The 18,776-nt window shown below is 49.7% G+C and overlaps 1 protein-coding gene across 1 annotated transcript in view; it reads left to right on the forward strand.

Moving 5' to 3' along the window:
* INSYN1 (inhibitory synaptic factor 1) overlaps nt 1–14,936 on the forward strand; it is a 71,866-nt gene extending 56,930 nt beyond the window's left edge. The window contains exon 3 of the mRNA XM_006026264.3: nt 14,145–14,936. Within this exon, the coding sequence (XP_006026326.1) occupies nt 14,145–14,867 (723 nt within the window). The 3' untranslated portion in view covers nt 14,868–14,936. The remainder of the gene's footprint in view (nt 1–14,144) is intronic.
* Nucleotides 14,937–18,776: the final 3,840 nt, after the last annotated feature.

The following is an 18,776-nucleotide window of genomic DNA, read 5'->3' on the forward strand; positions in this document are numbered from 1 at the left end:
GACCTGAGATCTTCCTGGTATCAGGGGAGTTCATTTTGGGGTACGCCTGGCTCTGGAAAGTCCAGAAGAAGCAGGCTCTGACGAGTGGATTCTGCCAGAGCCTGGTGGGTAGTATTGACCTGGAGACACTCAAATGGGACCTCAAAACTGAGTATCGATTTTAGGCTCAGGTGGCATCTTGGTGTCCTCTGCTAACCCACAGCTCAACCAAGCAAGTGCCTTGTTAAGGTGGCAGACTGATAGGACCTAATCAGCTGCTTATGTCCAGCACATATTTGATCTTGTAAGGACTGGACAGCAACTAGAGATAGGAGAGGGGGCCAGGAACATGAATCAGTGCTCAAAAGACAGGAGGGCGAGGGGATAAAATACATTCCACCACCGGGCTGCCTGCAGGCCTTGTGCTGGAGATGGTCTCGGTAGGTCTGTGCTAGAGGGCTTACTTTAAAATAGGGGTTAACAAACTGCGAGCAACTTAAAAGAGGGCTGCAAACTTCCCAAGGGGTACCACGGCGGTGCGGGGAAGTGGTGTGTGGCGGCGGCATGGGGTGCTGGATGGCAGCGGTGGCTGCCACGTGCGAGCTCCCTGTCCCCCGCTGCTGGCATCCAGCACTCGGGGTCGTGGTAGTACAAAGTCAAGAACTGCTGCCTTAAAGTGTGCCACTCTGCTCAGGAGCTCTAGCCATAGTTTGGTGGCCAAGGCAGGTGTTGATGTAACAAGGTGTTTAAGGCGTGCTACACTCCCCACCCTGTGCCCAGTCTGCAGAGGATGCAAGTGTGTTACAATTGCTAGCTATGGAACGTGGTACTTCAATGCAATCTGGGGAGATCTGTGCTTCCAGCTTCACAGAGGCCCTGTGACAGCCAAGTGGAAGGCTTTCTTCTGCCAATCCTCCTCGTCACACTCAGAGGTCCTTTGATGTCCTGATCGGTGGAGGGGAAGGAGGTAGAATAAAAGATCCTCAGCCTCATGTCATGTGAGTGCTGAATGGGAATGTCGATCTGTTGTTCGTGGGAAGGTTTTGGCTGGATATTTCCTCAGCAAGCAAGCAACAGTGCAAGGTGCCCCCATAGCCAAGCTGTGCTGGTGAAGCCAGCCTCCTTACCAAGCATGATGCTTGTTATCCTTCTCTTTTTACAACAACACTTCCCCATTGTGGATTTGAGGTAATAGCTTAAGTAGTAGAGCTTTTGCTTTCCAGGGTTATAAGGTCAAAACCTGCCCTCCCTAGTTGGCCTTCCTGAAAAGCCTCATGACTGTGACTGGAGCAGGATTATGGAAGAAGTTGCCTAGAGAAGCTGTGGACTCTCCCTTCCCTGGAGGCGTTCAAGTAGAGGTTGGGTAGGCACGTGTCTAGTTTGGTTCAGGAACAGCAAATTCTGCAAGGGAAGAGAGTAGACTAGAAGACTCCAACGTGCCTTCAAACCCTATGATTCCCTGTTTGAATCTAACCAGCAAACAAGCTGCCTGTTGACAGGAGGTCCCATGCAGCAGGAAGGGAGACTTTGCTGGGTACGGAAAGCATGAGAGATGCATTCGCATGGATGGCTTGCATGGTGGGGATGCAAAGGAATGACATTTGTGCTGGGTAAAGGGGAGTATATTTTTCCTCTGGTGAATAAGGCCCTAAAGGAAGCACAGAGTAGAGAAAGGGAGCGAGTATAGAACCACTCAGCTGTCATCCTAGTTGTTCCACTGATGCAGTGCAAGCGCACGTGAAAGAAAAACCAGCGGACAAATTAAGGGTAGCAGGTTGAGAGACTGTTACCGAGTGTTTTTCGGATGTGTGGAGGTCCTGAGATACAGGTGTTTCCATCAGTGCAATCAGGACTGTAAATACGTGTTTGGAAAGGACTTCCTGTGCCTCAGGTAGAAGGCCCTACAGAAGCCTAGGGTCTGGCTACCCTCATTTCCTGGTGATGAATAGAAACCAAGCTAGACATAAGCCCCAGCACCTGCCTGGTAGATCACCCTGGTCCTACAAGGCTGTGCTCCAAACCCATGAGAGAATGGGTGTTACAGAACTTGCAGCATGATACAAGCAGTGGGTAAGCGGCACAGCTAACAGGGGCTTCCCAGATGCATTATGCTACCCTGTTCAGCACTCACAACAGTATCAGGCATTCAACCCATGTTCTGCTTCCTCCCTGAGCTGGCGGTATAAAAGTTTGAGAATCTGCATCGCGTCTGAGCCCTATAACCCATGTGTGGTTGTCCTCAGTAGAGGGCACCAGGATGCCCATTGTAGCCTGAAGCAAAACCTCTTCCCCCGGGGCTCAGAAGTGAGCTTCTGGATGCCCAGCCAAGTCCCAATCATGCCAGGTGGATACCCTAGTTTTGCACAAGGCCAGGGGAAGGCCTCAAATTGAGCTCTCCACCCCACAGCAGAGCACAGGGCTGCAGGGCAACCACACTCATCTGAGAGTGGCCTCTACTCAAGGGCTCCCTGGAGTCCCAGATCCAGGGGCCCTTCTCCCCAGCCTGCTCCCGGCTCTCCACACCAGCACATTCTCTGGTGTGTGCGGGGCTCCGAGCTTACCCACCGCATCACTGCAGAGAGGTGCTCTGTGCGGGCAATGCTTAACACTCGGCCCTCTGCCAATTCCCCCTGAGGAGAGAACAGTGAAGGAGGGAAGGAAATCCAGCAACTCTGCCAAAAACATGCACTTAAAAATGCTGCTGATTTTAATTTTCACTTCGTGCTCTGCCTCCCACACAGGAGTCAGAGAGAAATACCACACACACACACACACACACACACACACACAAATGCATGCATGGCTGTGCAGAAATAACAGAATGCCTCAAGTGTGAGCGATCTGAAGCCAGAGCCAAGCCCAAAACACAATCCTGAGACACCACCTATGGGGGAAAGTAGATGGAAACAGGAGGAGCTTACTCTGGCAGCACCCAAGTTGGCTCAGGGCTCCCCTGGCACTAGGGGCTGCACACACAGCCTGGCTTATAGCTACTCAGCAAAGCGGTGCCGGCCTGGGAGTAGTGGGATACCCCCAGCACATTCTTATGCCACCTCTGCAGTGCTCCTGAGAAGGATGACCACATCCACCTGCTCCCATTCATCCTCGCCCAACCCAGAAGTCAGGCAATGGGAAGCTGTCGCCCCACTGCTCTTACTCTCTGTCTCCGAGGCACTTGAGAGCAGCAGGGGGCTGCCACCCCCAGTGCGGTATTGCCTCCTCGTTGCTGTGACAGGCAGGTTGGAGAGGGTGGGTAGGACAGGTTCAAGGGTGTCCCTGCCCAGGAGTGCCAAGGTTTTGGCATAGACATACCCTCAGCGGCTTAACTAAGAGGGTGCACTCTCTTTCACACTGGCAGGCAAGGAGGAGGGGGTGCCCTTCTCTGAGTGTCACTTGTGGCAGCCGTGCTGGGTACTGCTTGTAGGAGGAGAGGGTTGGGAGTTGGGGTTTTCTATCAAATACAAGCGAGTTCCAGCTCAGCAGCTTGCTCAGAGCAACGGCCTTGCTCTGAGCACAGAAGGTGCCTGTGATGTGCCCATGCCTCAGCCCTACGGTACAAAGACCGTGGGTCAGAGAAGGCTCCTGTCCCATGGACAAAATCCCTCAGGCCTCGTTCCAACCAGAGCAAACCCCCCTCCTTCAGCCCCAGGCTTGTGGGAATACTGGAGGCCCCCAACATAATCGAGTGGGTGTGGGGAGGGGGAAGGCTCAGGGGACACCACTCAGAAATGGAGTGCCCTGCAGCACAGCGCTCCCCGGGAGCTGGCGGCTCTGCCCTGAGCTCTGGAGCCAGCCTGGCCAACGCTTCTATCTTCCTTTCCTTTGCTGCATCTCTCTGTTTTATGACATTTATCATTTCCCTGGGCAGCTGAGCCAGGCAGGTTATTTTCGTATGCAGCCGAGCCAGGCAAGGCTGAAGGAGACCTTGCCCTCCCTCTTCTCCTAAGGAAACCTTTGATCGTACAAGGCAGGGATGGGAAAAAACTGGTTCATCCAACCCACTTCTTCCTCACCTTTCCAGCCTCTTCCTCACCAGACATTCTCAAGGGCTTTCTCCAGTGAATTTTCAGTGCCCCAAGCAATGGAGACACCCCTTCCCTCACTCTCACAGCTGTGGCACCATCACTGTGATAATGGGCACCTTGAAGTGGCTGCAGAGACCAGGCCCCCTTTCTAGTCCGGTCTAGTTCCATTTATTACCCTCTTTAGCCTCGTACCTGAGCTCCATGTGATAAAACATGCATGTGCCATCGCTACCATTTGCCTCTGGTTGTTCTCCCTGGAGGAACAGTTGTGCAAGGCACTGCACAAACACTAAGGAAGAAACAGTCCTTGCCCCAAGAAGCCTCTAGGCTAAATCAGCAAGAGCTGGGAGATGGAAAGGGTTGGTTAAAATACAAAAAATCCACAAAATACAATACCAGGGGATCAGATGGATCTGCATTGCCAGAACTGGGACACAGGTAGACTCCAGCTCACATGAGGGCTCAGACTGAGCTGGGAATTCAGCCCAGATACTCAGCCCCTTGTGCTCTCATTTAAATCACTTTGACTCCCGTGTTTTTTCACAAGCCTTGTTCCTTCTTCCTTTCCATCTCACTCCTGACACCTTTCCTTCACCTGCTCCCCCTACTGAGCCCTTACCTTCTTCTCTCGGAGCACAACAGACCAGCCCATCTCCCCTTTGCATAAAATTCCTATCACTGTAGTTTCCAAGTACTCCACAGTCATTAGCATACTCTTATGCTACTATTTCCATTGTACAGATGGCAAACCAAGGCACTGTAAGGCTAAGTGACTTGGCCAGGGCCACACAAGAAATCTGTGGTAGGGCATTCTTCAGCTCAGCCGGGAATGAAGATCACTTCCCTCTAGGTACATCATTCATGATGGACCAAGCACAAAGGAGTGAGGGGTGACAGGAGGGTGAGGAGGCATAGGACCACAGATGTTGGCTCAGTATAAAGCCATGGAGTTATCTGAATTGCAGACAGGTTCGTTGTCCGGAGGTGTTTGTTATAAGTTAGTCTGAGGTCTTCAGAGCTACTCAAGTGATCTGAACCCCCGCATCCTATTACAGCATAGGGCACAGATCCTGAAAGAGACTTAGGTCCCTTACTCCTATAGATTCCAGTGGGAAATAGGCACCTATGTCACAGTGGGCACATCTACAGGAGGTGCTATGTTGCTGTAGTGATGAGCTACACTCGTTGCTACGGCGCATTACGGTAAAAAATGACCCATGTGATGCCAGGACTGCCCAGTATTGGTGGGTACTGCACAGTCATTTAGTGCTAAAGCAAGTACAAAATGACTGCACGGTACCAATTGTGCAGTCAGGGGCATGTGTAAACGTGGCCAGTGTGGATCAAGGGCTAACTGTCCAAATCCTCTAGGAGTCTTTGAGAATTTCAGCCTTAATTTATGAAATTGTACCCATTTCATATGCCTTTCTTAAATTGTGTTAGTTGTGTTGTTGACATCAGGGTCTTGGTGCCCCCTTTAACAAAGAACAAATCTAGGCACAAGGAGGTTGTATGAGGAACTTCTCAGCCAATGCATCTTGTATCATGTCTGCCCCACAGCACCGGCAGTTCACTCTCTGGGGAAAGCTGGCCAAGTACATGCTCAGGGAGTTGAGGGAGAAGCCAGCCCCATTCAAAATGTACGTCAATCCTAACATCTGTAGCCCTGCTGCTGTCCCAGTATTGGTTTCCACACAGCTTTGCTGATGCACCTCTGTCTTGTCCCATTGTATTGTATAAACCAGTGGTTTTCAACCTGTGGTTCGTGGACCCCTGGGGCTCTGCAGACTGTCTCTAAGGGCTCTGCAAAAGATGACTGTGATCAATGAAAAGTATGTGAATACCCACACTTACTTCCCTCAAAGGAACCTGTACCTCCATTCAAAATGTGTTTTAGGAGTCCGCAAATGAAAAAAAGGTTGAAAACCACTGGTATAAAGAAACAGCCAGTTCATTTAGGCAGTAGTGGGAGCAGGTTCAGGCCATGTAAAGAATAAGCTTACTGCAAGTAAATGCCACCAGGATCACCCCAGCCACCCTCGGGGCAGAATATGGCAGCTGTCTAACAATGTTGTATATCAGATCTGCACAAGGGAAATGAGGAAGGGGTAATGCTCTGCGGTGAGATATGTTTCAAATTCTTCACGAGCCCAATACCCAGATTGTGGAGTAAATACGTGCTCAAGGATGTTGCTGCTAGGCAGAGTGCTTTCGTGGGGCCCTTTGTGGAACTCCTTACACAGCAAGGGAAAGATCTGGCTGCTGCTAATAGCTCTGTGAGCAAGTGCACAGCAGGGAACTCCATAGAAGCCATGTCTTAGGGCTATGAATAGTCCTCATGAATGAACTACCAGCCCACCTTTCCCTCTCAGACTGCTGAAGAAAGCCATTCCCCTGCACACTGCCCGCCCCTTCGGCCCTGAACTCTCATTGGCAGATTGCTTAGGGCTAAAATCTGGCTTTGCAGCTGGATGTCCCTGATACCAGACCCTGACTGCAGCCTAAATGCACCAGTGAAATGAGCAGTGGATTGAACTGGAGCTAATGGGTCAAGGGCAAAGAGAGGGGTGAGGAAGAAAGCAGGAAGCAGAAGAAGCTTCCCTTGGGCCCTACTTCCCTCTGCTGCAATTCCTCTGATTTTAGGTGATAGCACAGGTCTGAATTTGCTCCTGATCCATGAATTCTCCAGGCATCTCCCCGGCCCTGGACAATGTGTGGCCATTTGATGGAGAGGCACTGCCTGCTGAGTCCAAAGAGGAATCATTCTAATCTATTGGCAGGACTAGACGAGGGCAGGAGTTTGCCCAACATGTAAGGACATAAGTGTGCATCAATTATTCTAACACAACTCAATGCCCAGAGATCCAAGAGAATGCAATTTAGTGCTGGCCCTGCACTCTGGAAGGGATAGAAATGCTCTTCCCCAAATCGGCTGGAAGGTGATGCCAAAGAGCAGAGCATTGGGTACCACAGAGTCCTGGTGGCACCCTCAGCCACGTTTGCCCTCTTAGGACATGTATTTTCTGAGCACCAGCCAAGGACAGTCAAGACCTTGCAGGTCCCAGCTGGGTCTCCCTTTGTGGGAACAGGGATGCAGCCACAGTAGGATGGGTGGGAAGGCCTCATAGATGTAGCTGAAAGCACCTGAATCCACCCTGTGTAGTGCAACATGTGCAGACCATGGTGGAGAGCAGTGTGTGAATGTCCTGACCACCCATTGCCAAGCCCACACTGCAGGGCTGGTGAGAAGCTGGAACAGCCCTAGTTTAGGTCAGTCGATTTGTAGGTGCTTTACCCCATGAGAATGAGGGACCATCAGCACTGCCTAGAGCGAAGCCAGAGCTAAGCAAGCTGTCTCTACACAGCCCTGCTACTGTAGCACAGCTGGGCCTGCAGCCCCCTCCACCCTCCCAAGCTTTGGGTCTCACACAATCCTGTTCATGCACTTCCAGCCTGATCTATACCTTGCCCCCTGCCTTCTACTCCCGAGCCTCTCCTGAGCACAGCCTGTCAGCTGTGCCAGCCTGTGGCTCTGAATACCCTTGGGACTAGTTGTGAGACCCACCAAACACATCTTCCTGGTGCCCTCTTCTGGGTTTGGGCCCAGGTCTCCAGAGAAGACCATGCTCAACCAAGCATCAAGACTGTATCATGGGAGACTTCCCCTTCCCACCTTCATTATCTCCAGCGTGCCAGGGACACAACAGGCATGCTCCACCTGTGTGCGCCAAGATGTTCCACGCACAGGGAGATGGCACTAAGCCATAGTCCCATGGTTTGTGGTGTCTTCTTCCTGTGTAGTGTTGGCTTGGCTGTAGGGCCAGTGAGCTGGTGAGGCCAGGGAGAGCTGGTGGGGCCACCAGCACACAGCAGACCCTGCTCTATCATAGTCAGTACCATGAAATCCCTCGGACATCTGTGGGCAGGGGAATTGCAACCAGACCCTTCCTCTGAGAGCTGGGGAGGAGGTATAATCCTTTTACACCCTCTGCCTGCCTGGTAGGATGAGATGGAAAGGAGAGGAGAAACGAGGACAAAAGAGGATGGAAAAGGGGGTAGAAGGGCATTGGGTAGGGTAGTGAAGGTCAAACTTCCACTGGCTGATATGTGAAAGGGATCAGGAACCTCAGCTTTCTTGCTCCCCTGCCTTCTGCTGCACTGGGCTTCAGCATCGCAGGATGTTTGGAGCCTGATTCTGCTTCAATCTGTTTCTGATGTTAATGAGAGCTCTAGGAGTACCCGTGGAGTGATGGATCAGGGGCAGGCATTTCACAGCAGCAGGCACAATGCAGAAGCCACTTGCCCCATAGCTAGAACGTCAGCAGGGCTCTGGTTCTGGATCCCATTTTAGGGACACCCTCCTCTTCTCTGAGGCTGATTGCCCCTTGTGAGCACTTTCTGTGGATTTCCTAACTAGTCACTGTGGTGGGTTAATAGTGCAGGGTCACCGGCAGGGTGGGCCTTTGACACTGCTGCACTGACCACTACCGCTCAAGCTACAAGAAGTGGTTTCTTATCTAGCAGCAGTAGCAGACTCCTGTTCTGTAATAGCACAGCCACAAGGGGATGATGGACTACACCTTCCACCAGTGTTTTACTTTGAGGAAGATAGCAAGGTTGACCACTTCCAAATTTGCCTCTTTATTCCTCTGCCCAAAGCAGTTTCCAAATACAGCCCCACAGGTTTATCTCTGGCCCTAATGTGAACCAGGACATCATGGTCCTTTATTTTTCATTTTTAAAAGGCCTGTTTTATTAATGACTAAAAAGCCACTGCCGCATTGCTATTCTTGCTACCCTGTGCCTACTTCTTGCTATTCTATGTCTGTACACTGCCCTATTAAGAGCACTTTCCGTACTCTGCACTAAGAGGAGCAGTGATGCTCTTGGGTTACATGGCCAGGTGCAAGATAGCCCCCAAAGAGTTCCCAGAGAAAGGATCGTCTCTGTTATTGAAGGCAAGACACCTACAAAGAACCTCTGCACCTTGCATTATAGGATCAGCTGCCCTGTGCTACAGACCCATCTGCCTCCAGAGGGTAAAGAAGTGTCCAACTAAGTACATGGGCCAGCCTTATATGTGTGTGAGGTACTAATCCAAATTCTGGTGTCAGTTCTGTGGTGTTAATCTGGAGTCAATGCTTTGATGGATTAAAACTGGATTGGAGCCTGCACTGGAACCTGGCTGATTGTAGAAGATTGTGGAAAGTCTCCCAGGATACAGTTTTGATTCTCCCTGGCTGTAAAGGCAGCTTGGAGGCAGTCTGGCACTGGTGTAGGGAGGCACAAAGGAAAATAGAAGGGGGTGGTCTCAGGGTGGGCCCTAGCACACTGTGTCAGGGCTCTAACCATATCAGGAGTTTCATCTAGGGGAGAAGGATGGAAGTGCCCAGAGCAGGGGTCCTGCTCTCTCCATATTGGAAGGAGGATTCTGGCTAGGTCTCAGCTAGATTGGAGGGTGGATCCCAGCATGGAAAAGACAGGCAACCACAGGTTTAGTAATCCTAGCCAACATCATGGCCCCTGGTACACAGATGCATACACAGTCAGTGAGACACCCAGTCTCTGCCTTAAACAGATTACAAGGCAAGGTGGGAGAGATCCAGAAGCTCACTTAGGATCACCCTGCAGGTTGGCAATAGAGCTAGGGTTGAAACTGTTCTGTTGAAGTCTATTCCAGTGCCCCCCCAACTAGACCCACCCTCACAGTCCTGGAGACCTCCCCTAGCCATGCAGTTCAGGACAGATCTCAGCTAGACCATACTCAGCAACAAAAGATACAACCCAGCGTTTGCATTCAGGCTTGTTGCTTTTGGTGAGGGGGACCTAAAAACAAGCCCTCCATGAAACAAGGAATTTGGAGGGTCTGGGCTGCTTGCTGGCTTTGGAGCCTGTACCAGACCCTATGTGACTCTTCCACTGTGGGGCTTAGTAAGTATTGAAGTCCTCCCTTCCCATGGGGCAGTGACCAGTGTGGGTGGCTGGCAAGTGTCAACCTCCACTGTCTGAGTGCAAGGTGTGTTAGCCTGTACTCCCATACTGGAGCTGTCATGTCACAGAGCCAGTTACTTTATCTTTGCATTTGACCCTTTGAAGCAGAGCTGGACTTTTCAAGACTAGAAATCTGGAAGAGGGATTGAGGGAAGTGTTAGTTGCAGCTGCCCTGGAACAAAAATAGTCTGTTCTCTTCTTGTTGAAACAAGACCTAGAAAACTCCTTTTGCTGTGGGTGAAACAAAATGCTTTCTCTCAACTGACACAACGGGCTGGGGGGTTAACCTTTTTATTTTCTTCATTACATTGGAGAAAATTTGGTCTTGAAAATGCCATTGCAAAACAAGGAGTAGAGTTGCATCACGTGTCACAAGGAATCAAACTGAGTCAAACGCTGAAATGAAAGGTCACCCCCTTTCTCCCCCTTGGTTATTTCACAGTCAAAGCTAGTCACTAAATTCAGCCTGAGGCTTATGGAGGTGAAGTGAGGCTGCGCAGTAGGCCCAGAAGTAAAACCAAGTTCTTTTGACTCACCCCCCAGTAGCTGTAGACTATACTGCCTTCCCATGGTTTTGCCCCTCTAGTCCTGGGAGCTGTCTCACTCAGTACGGTGTTTCTTCTGCCTGTTCCTGCAGCCAATCCACAATGCCTGCTGCACCTACTCCTCATGCTCTGTCCAAAGGGCTGCTTATATTGCAGCCTGGTGCAGAGATACTGGGGCTACCTTCAAGCAAGCCAACTTGGATGCCAGTAGTAGTCTAGCCACAGCAGCACAGAGCTTTGCCTGGGCTAAGTTACCCTGCTTCTGACTGTGTGTGGCAGCAGTTCACTAGTCATCACCACCAATCATCAAACTCAGCTGGCATTGTCACCTTCAAGCAGGCAAGAACAGTGAAAGTTCTGCCTAGGAAGGGGCTGCAGGATTGGTCCTTTGAAACCATAATCTGTAGCTTGATCCTGTGAGTCCCAGGTGAGAGTAGCATACAGGAGGCCAGCAGTCCAATCCCAATATGGCTGGTGAGCTGAGGCAAGCCATTCTCCCTGTCTGTGCCTCTGGTTCTCCATCGATCATGAGGCTTATAACACTTTGCAACTCAGAAAAGACCTTTGAGATCAGCTGTTGAGACATGTGAGCTGAGGGATGGGTTTTGTCATGCTCATGGAGGAAAGGTGGACTGATGTTTGGAGGGGCGCTATATATAGAGGAATTCTGTATCTGGTAACAAAGAGAGTGAGGCTGCCTCTGACCTCAGAAAAGTCACTTGTATGTGCCTCAGTTTCCCTGGCAGTGCAATAGGGAGTGACAAGCTGTGCTGGAAGTTGCTGAGGGGGGAAATAGCTCATGTATGTGAAGTATTTTGAGTACTGCAGTGGGGGAGGCACTGTTCAAAGGTACTGCTTTACTGGGATGCGGCAGTGATAGTCGTACCTATGGGGCTCCTTGCCTTTCTCAAGCCCCAGCGGGCTAACAGACAGTGGGAAGGCAGGCCAGGAGCATCTTCATGGGATTGAAAAGCTGTTTTTTTTTATAGAAGAACAAAATCAGGAATGGGGTTTAGAGCAGGCTGGGATGTGGATAGTGTTAACCTAACACCACTGGGCTGGAAGCAGGAGTTGAATGGGAAGTCTCAGGGAAATCTTTGGGCTTTATAGACTGTGGTCCTGTGAAGACACGCTGCCTGCTGACTTAGTGCCTCCTCCCAGGGCCAGAGAGTGATGTGCTGCTGGAGGGGCTGGGTTGGGGATGAGGCATAAGCCCTGAGCACTTTTTGCAGGACTAGGGGCTCACCCCAGTGTGTTGCCCATTTTCCACTTGGACCTGGCTGCCATCAATCCCTTTCTCACGCCAGCTGCTGCAGCATCACTCTCGTTTTACCACTGTGCAGTCTGTGATGAGGTCCTGTCTACATGAGGAGTGTTTCGCACCAGAACAGCTGCACTGATGAAACCAAACCAGCAAGAGCCTCAGCACCAGTGGGCTGCATTGGTGTGAAGTGGGCTCTGTGCTCCCTCTGTGTAGAGAGGACCTGACTGGTGCCCTTGTGGCTTCCACACCAAAGGAAGCTGCAGTCTGGTGATGGTTCCCTTTATATCTGAAAGCAGAACCACATATGTGGTGCAAACTAAAGGGATCCCAGAGCCTGAGTCAGTGGAGGTCTGTACCAGTTGAGTGTCCAGCTGAGGCTTACTCCACCCTTATTTTACATTCCTCCAGGCCCCATGTAGGAGAAAATAAGCTTCAGTGGTTATAAAGCACCACAGCTCCATTGATGACCAGGTTTTCTACAATGTTCACAGGGGTGTTAGGGCAGCTCAGATGTTCTGCTGTGGCTCCAGAAGGCTGTAGATGGGCACCTGGCCATTGAAGCTGGGGCATCAAAGGCAGATGGATGCACTGGAGCACCAAGGAGTGCTGTAGCAATCCTCATGTCCAGCTGCCTTGGGCTCCCCAGTCTCAGTGACCAGGTGTCCATTCACAGCTGGACTGACTTGGAGGAAGGGTTCATGAGTATGAGCCCAGAGCAAGGCATTGCACTCCTTCCTTCTGGAGTGAGTGGTGTGAATAAGAGGAGAATTAGTCCCAAGGTGTTTGAATACAGCAGATTCAGGCTTTGTCTTTGCTAACCCAGCACCCTCTCCCCACATCCACCTCCAGTGGCTGGCTGCGAGGTGTATCATGTCTCTGGAGTGCTCTTGTTTTGTGTGTACTTGGAAATGACTCTGCTTCTGGGTAGATAATGTGCTTTGCTCCCCTTGCCGATGTGCTTTCTCATCCATCCTTTCCATCGCAGCATTGACCCTGGCTTTGTCTCAGCATAATCAGCAGCATGTCCCTGGCATGAACTGCCTGAATGCCTCCGGCTTTGTTCTTCTGCCACAGGAGGGTGTGAGAGAGAGAGGAGACAGAGAAGAGACAGTGAGAGAGGGGAGCCAGAGGGAAGTAGACGAATGAATGCAGGAGGAAATAGAGAGCAGAAGAGAGTGAGGTGGAGAGGGAGAAAGGAGTGGAGAAGTAGAATAGACTCACAGGGAGAGGGGAAGAGACGTGTGCCAACAGCCACCTCCTCAGACTGACGTAGGGTCCTTCTGTCAGCAAACAGAAGTGTGTCCCGTGCAATACACAGAAGCCTAACCTTTTGTGCTGGGCAGCAGCACTGTATGAAGGAAGAGGCCGAGATTCTTGATCTTCTAAGTGTTATGGCAAGGAACCAAAAAGTGAGGTTCCTGTAGGCTGATGCAGTGACCATGGCATGCCACGCTGGCCTCCCCCACCCTAGGAATTAGGGGCATTGGGGAGCGAGCCTCAGCCCCTGCTCCCTTCACCACACAGAGGCTGCTGCAGCCCACCAAGAGCTGCTATGCCATGTGCTGCTCCAGTCCCAGAGTCTCCTCCTAAGCAGAGTCACTCCTTTCTGCCTAGCCATTCAGAGTCCTGTAATGCAAATCCATTTTTCTTGAAGGATGGTGCAGGAGCAGCTGCCCAAACCCTTGGGGAGCCTGGCAGGGTCCCAGCTATTTGCATTAAAGCTTCTCTACCAGTACAGGCCTCACAGGGCTGGAGAATGGGATGTGTTACTCTTGGACCCAACCACGGCAACAGAAAATAGCCAAAAGGTTTCAAAAACCTAAATGAAAACATTGCTTGGGTTTGGTTCTGGTGTTTGCTGAAGGGGAGGTTGGGAAGGAAAGGTAGGTTCTTGTGTTTGCTGGCTTGGCTTACCCGCGTCCACTACAAAATGAGGCAAAGACCCAGCAAACTCATGTCACTTGTGGCCTTGTGCGAACTTAGCCCATGCAGGGAGGAAATGTGATGGTAACCCACAATTTTACAGTGTAGTTCACTGTCTCCTGCTAGTGGCTGCAGCATTGAGGGGGTTTGAGTTGCCTGATGGATATGAGAGACTATCTTTTAGTTGAGGCAGTAGAGACTCAGGCTTTCAGATGCAAAAATTTCAGATTCAATCTGGGCAGCTGGTGACTTACCCAGGGACGCAGCTCAGTTATGCTAGTCTGCTTGCCTGCTCTGCTCTTTACCCCTGCCGTGGTGATGGTGAGTGGTGACTCCTTTCCCTCTCCAGCAGGGGCAAGGGCAGGAGCAGCTGCCCCACCCAGCTCTCTCCTGACTTCTCTCCACCTCCATTCACAGGTGGTGAGCCAGATCGACAAGCTGACCTCTGATTTTGAGTTTGAGCTTGAACCGGATGACTGGACCACCGCGACCGTGAGCAGCACATCCAGCAGCGAGAAAGGGGGCGGCACGTTCGACCTCGGGCAGCTGGATTTCATGACCTCGGACATCCTCTCTGACAGCTGGGAGTTCTGCTCCTTCGTGGAGGTGTCCACCCCCTCGGACTCTGGGGACGGCTCGGAGCAACAGCAGCAGCAGCAGCAGCAGCAGCAGGGCCGTCAGCCTGACTACAGACTCATGAACGGTGGGGTGCTGATCCCCAACGGACCCCGGGTAGAGACACCTGACTCCTCTAGCGAGGAGGCCTTCAGCTCTGTCCCCAACCACAAAACCCACTCCCAGAGGACACCAGGCACAAGGGAGCGCGTCCGCTTCAGTGACAAGGTGCTCTACCACGCCTTGTGCTGTGACGATGATGAGGACGGTGGCAGTGAGGAAGGCAACAGCGGGCCACCGCCCTCCGAGGACGTTCAGGAGGAGCCCAGCGAGGCAGGACACAAGCCACCAGCAGGACCTGCCTCCAAGGTGCCCCCGTCATCCCTCCGGCACCCCCCTCACCTCAGCGCCGCGCAGCAACGCAAGTTGACGCGGAACAGCAGCACTCAGACAGTGTCGGACAAGAGCACCCAGACGGTGCTGCCGTACGTGTCGGCCAAGCAGAAAATCAAAGGCAAAAACTGAGGAGAGGGCACAATCAGAGTGATGGGACCAACTGGAGCAGGGAAACGAGGGGATGGGGTGGGAGGGACATAAATATATATATATTTAAATAAATCAATACTGATAATAAAATCAACATGAAAAGGTGGAAACTAATAATAATGTCCAACTACCTAACCATCATTTTTTGAGGCTCAGGGAATTTTAAACTGTTTTGCTAAACAAAAGATTCAGCTAAATAAACCGTACAGAATGACAAAAATAATATAATACACACACGCGCGTGCGCGTAGAACGAGAGACACCCCCCGTGGAGAAGGCAGGAGGGGAACAGAGCTGGCCATGCAGCTGATCTCATTTATGAGGCTTTTGGGTGGATCCCACAATCAAAATGTGGTACCTCCTTCAAGTAAGGGTTGCAGACAAACTGAGTCAAGCAGGGCTGAGAAAACTAGTTGTGGGGTGGAGGGAGCGTCCAAGTGAGGTATTAAGACTGAAGGATCACCACATAACAGAAAGCCAAATCCACTCCCTTTGCTACTGGGTTGCATCTCAGCATACCAGAGTTTGAGCCAGGTTATGAAATTCAGATCCACCTCTGTTGCTTGATGAAACCTCCCCTCTCCTAATTCTGAAAGAAATCATCCAGTTAGAAACTTGCTTATTCATAAGACTGCAATATTTTGTTACGTTACATTTTTACGAACAAATCAGTTTCAGAATGGCTGGACCCCAGACCAAGTCAGTTTTCTTAGCCTGTCAAAATGTTTTTTGTCTTCCAACCCAGGTCAATGAGCAATTTCTGTTCGTTCAATAAATGGTTTTCATGCCAGCCAGATTTTGCAGGTCATTTGGTCAAATGGAAATCAAGTCCTGGTGGGGGTGGGGGGTTGGGAAAGGAGAAAGGGAGAATTAAATATTAGGGAAAAAAATGATTCCCAGGTAATTCTGGTTGGACTTTGATTCTCATTGCTTGGTTCTCTTCTCACTTCACACCAGTTTCAGAATCACAGAAGAATAAGACCTCAGGAGGTTGCATCTAATCCAACTCCTTGCTCAAGGCAGGATCATCCCTGTCTAAACCATTCCAGGCAAGTGCCTGTCTAACTTGATCCTGATCTTAAAAACTCCAAATGATAAAGATGCTACAAACTCTCAAGTTAACTGGTTCCAGTACTTAACCATCTTTATAATTAAAAAGTTTTTTTTTTCTAACATCCAACCTAAATTTCCCTTGTTGCAATTTAAAACAGTTACTTTTTGTCTTGTATCTTCCAGACATGGAGAATAGTCTATCCCCAGCATCTTTATAACCATCCTTCATGTATTTGAAGACTGTTATCAAATCCCCCTTGGTTTTCTCTTCTTCAGGGTAAATAATCTCAGTTCTTCCAACCTTTTCCATGTAAGTCATTTCTTTTAGACATCTAATCAATTTGCTTGCTCTCCACTGGACTCTTGCCAATCTGCTCATATCTGTCTTGAAATGCAGTACTCTGCAATACTTTTAGCTGGACAGAGTACTTCAGACGAGTATGACTAGCCTGGGTCACTCCTGTTAATACATGGCTATACACTATTAGCCTTTTTTGATAACATTATTACACTGTTGACGCATATTCACAAGTTGATCCACTGTAACGCCCAAGTTTTAGTCTGCAACACTGCAGCCTAGCCAGTCACTTTCCATTTCATGTTTGTGCATTTGATTGTTCCTTTCTCTTTCTGGGTGTTCACGTATGTCCTCATCTGATTTTATTTGATTAATTTGGACAATTTTCCAATTTTTGAAGGTCAGTTTGACTCCTAATCCTATCTTCTAATTTATTTGCTACTCCACCCAGTGTGGTTTCATTCACAAATTTATTAAGTGTGTGAACTCAGTTTCATCCTCCAAGTTATTAATGAAGATACCGAACAGTACTGGACTAAAGACAGATCCCTAGGTAATTTCACTTGATACCTCCCCCCGAGTTTAGATATTGATCCCTTGATGACTGACTACTCTTTGAGCAGGTTATTAGCCAACCAGTTATGAACCCAATTTACAGTAGTTTCATCTAGCCTGCATTCCCCTAGATTACTTGTAAAGAATGTCATGGGAGACAGTGTCTAAAATCTTATGAAAGTGATTAGATTTTACATCCATTGTTTTCCCCCCATCCACAAGGCCCATCACCTTGTCACGGAAGGAAATCAAGTTGGTTAGTCATGACTTACTCTTAATAAACCCATGCTGGCTGTTTCTTATCACCTTGTTATCCTCTCGGTGCTTACTAATCAATTGTTTGGTAATATGCTCCAGTATCTTTCTGGGTATAAGTGTTATGCACCAGCATAATGCTGCTAACTTCCCAGGAGCCAATCCTGATATCTACCAAGGAGTGTGAGAAGATAATCAGCATCTCATTTCATTAGATCTCAGGAGAAAGCCCCAGGTGCTTAAAGCCTTGATTTGAGAAACATCCCTTAAATACATGCTTAATTTTAAGATCATGCTTAAATCACATTACCTAAAAGTCACATGCCACAGATTTCCACTGCAACTTATGCGCATGGTTAAAATCAAGCATGTGTGTAAGTGCTTTTCTGAACTGGTGCCTTCAGGGGCCAGATGCTGATGTACTTATAGGGGTATAAATCTGGAGTAGCACTGTTGCCTTGAACAGGATTATCCCTGATTAACGCATGGGATTTGCCCATTCAAATCATAGGTGCAAAAAAGGCACTTGTGATGTGTGCAAGCTGGTGAGGGTACAGAACATGCAGCCTCACAACCATTGCCTATTTGCACACACGCCTGCCTGGGGTATTCGCCTGGATTTTACAAGCACAATTTAGTCCCCTGTTTGCAGCCATTAGCTGCAAGAATCTGAGCTCTCTGTGGCATTTATAGCACTGTCTGATTCTGGCCATGAACAATAACAACACATTCAGTGAGCCAAATAACCTAAGTGCTCCACTAACCAACCAAGAAATCTACAAGGGAAACAATCAACTGTTCTTAACCTTTTAGACCAACAACTCTTTTAACTCTTCCCACACCTTGGGCTCCTGAATGAATTTAGCCCAGAAATAGATACCTTTATTCAGCAAAAAAACCCTGTGTTAACGATGAACTCTCCAAGGTATCACAATAAGCCACACCATGAAATAAAGTTTGGAATATGCACTTTAAAGAAAACAAGAAGAGACGAGGCTATTTGGTTTATTGTATTTGATGTGTAATTGGAGCTGGGAATTTCAGCAAGGTGGGTGCATTAGCTGGCTTGTTCTGTTTGCCTTAGTACCAGGAAGGTGACTCTAGGTTAGCTAAAGGAATTGATTTCAGAGAGGAAGTCGAATCCCATAGTGCGGGGGTATCAAACTTATTTGGCCACCTGCAGGGTCCAATCTGGACTGCAGGGCTCTTGGCAGGCCAGATCCAGACCCCCCTCCACCAGAATTCAGTGGCTGGACCCTCTGGGTATCCGACCCCTCCAGGACCCCCATGGACCTGGTGACATGGCTCCATGGGTCAGAGCCAGCCCATGGTCTGCATGTTTGCAACCCCTGGCAGTGGAGAATGTGTGTGTGTTGTCAATGAAGACAGTGTCAGGGCTTCCATTCCCTCCCGCAGCACAAGATCCGTGCAAAGCCACCGGGCTTGGTTTTTCATCGCTCTATATCTTGCTTCAGTACCACATGGGTCTGTTAGGCTACCAAATAAGCCAGAAGTGCTTTACACTCACTAGCACAAGGGGACACAACACCATCCTCCATTCCCATATTGCTAATTGAAAACAGGAGTGTTGGCTAGGTGTGAAATGTGCTAGGGCAGAGGTTTTTGGTGCTGCGGGCAGGATGAATGACTAGGCTACACATATAATATTGATTAGGATGAATGAATGCTCACAGTTCAGCATGATGAGGGATCAGGTTCCTGGTAGC

This window comes from Alligator sinensis, unplaced genomic scaffold (assembly GCF_000455745.1).
Source record: "Alligator sinensis unplaced genomic scaffold, ASM45574v1 scaffold492_1, whole genome shotgun sequence".
NCBI classification, from domain to species: Eukaryota; Metazoa; Chordata; order Crocodylia; family Alligatoridae; genus Alligator; species Alligator sinensis.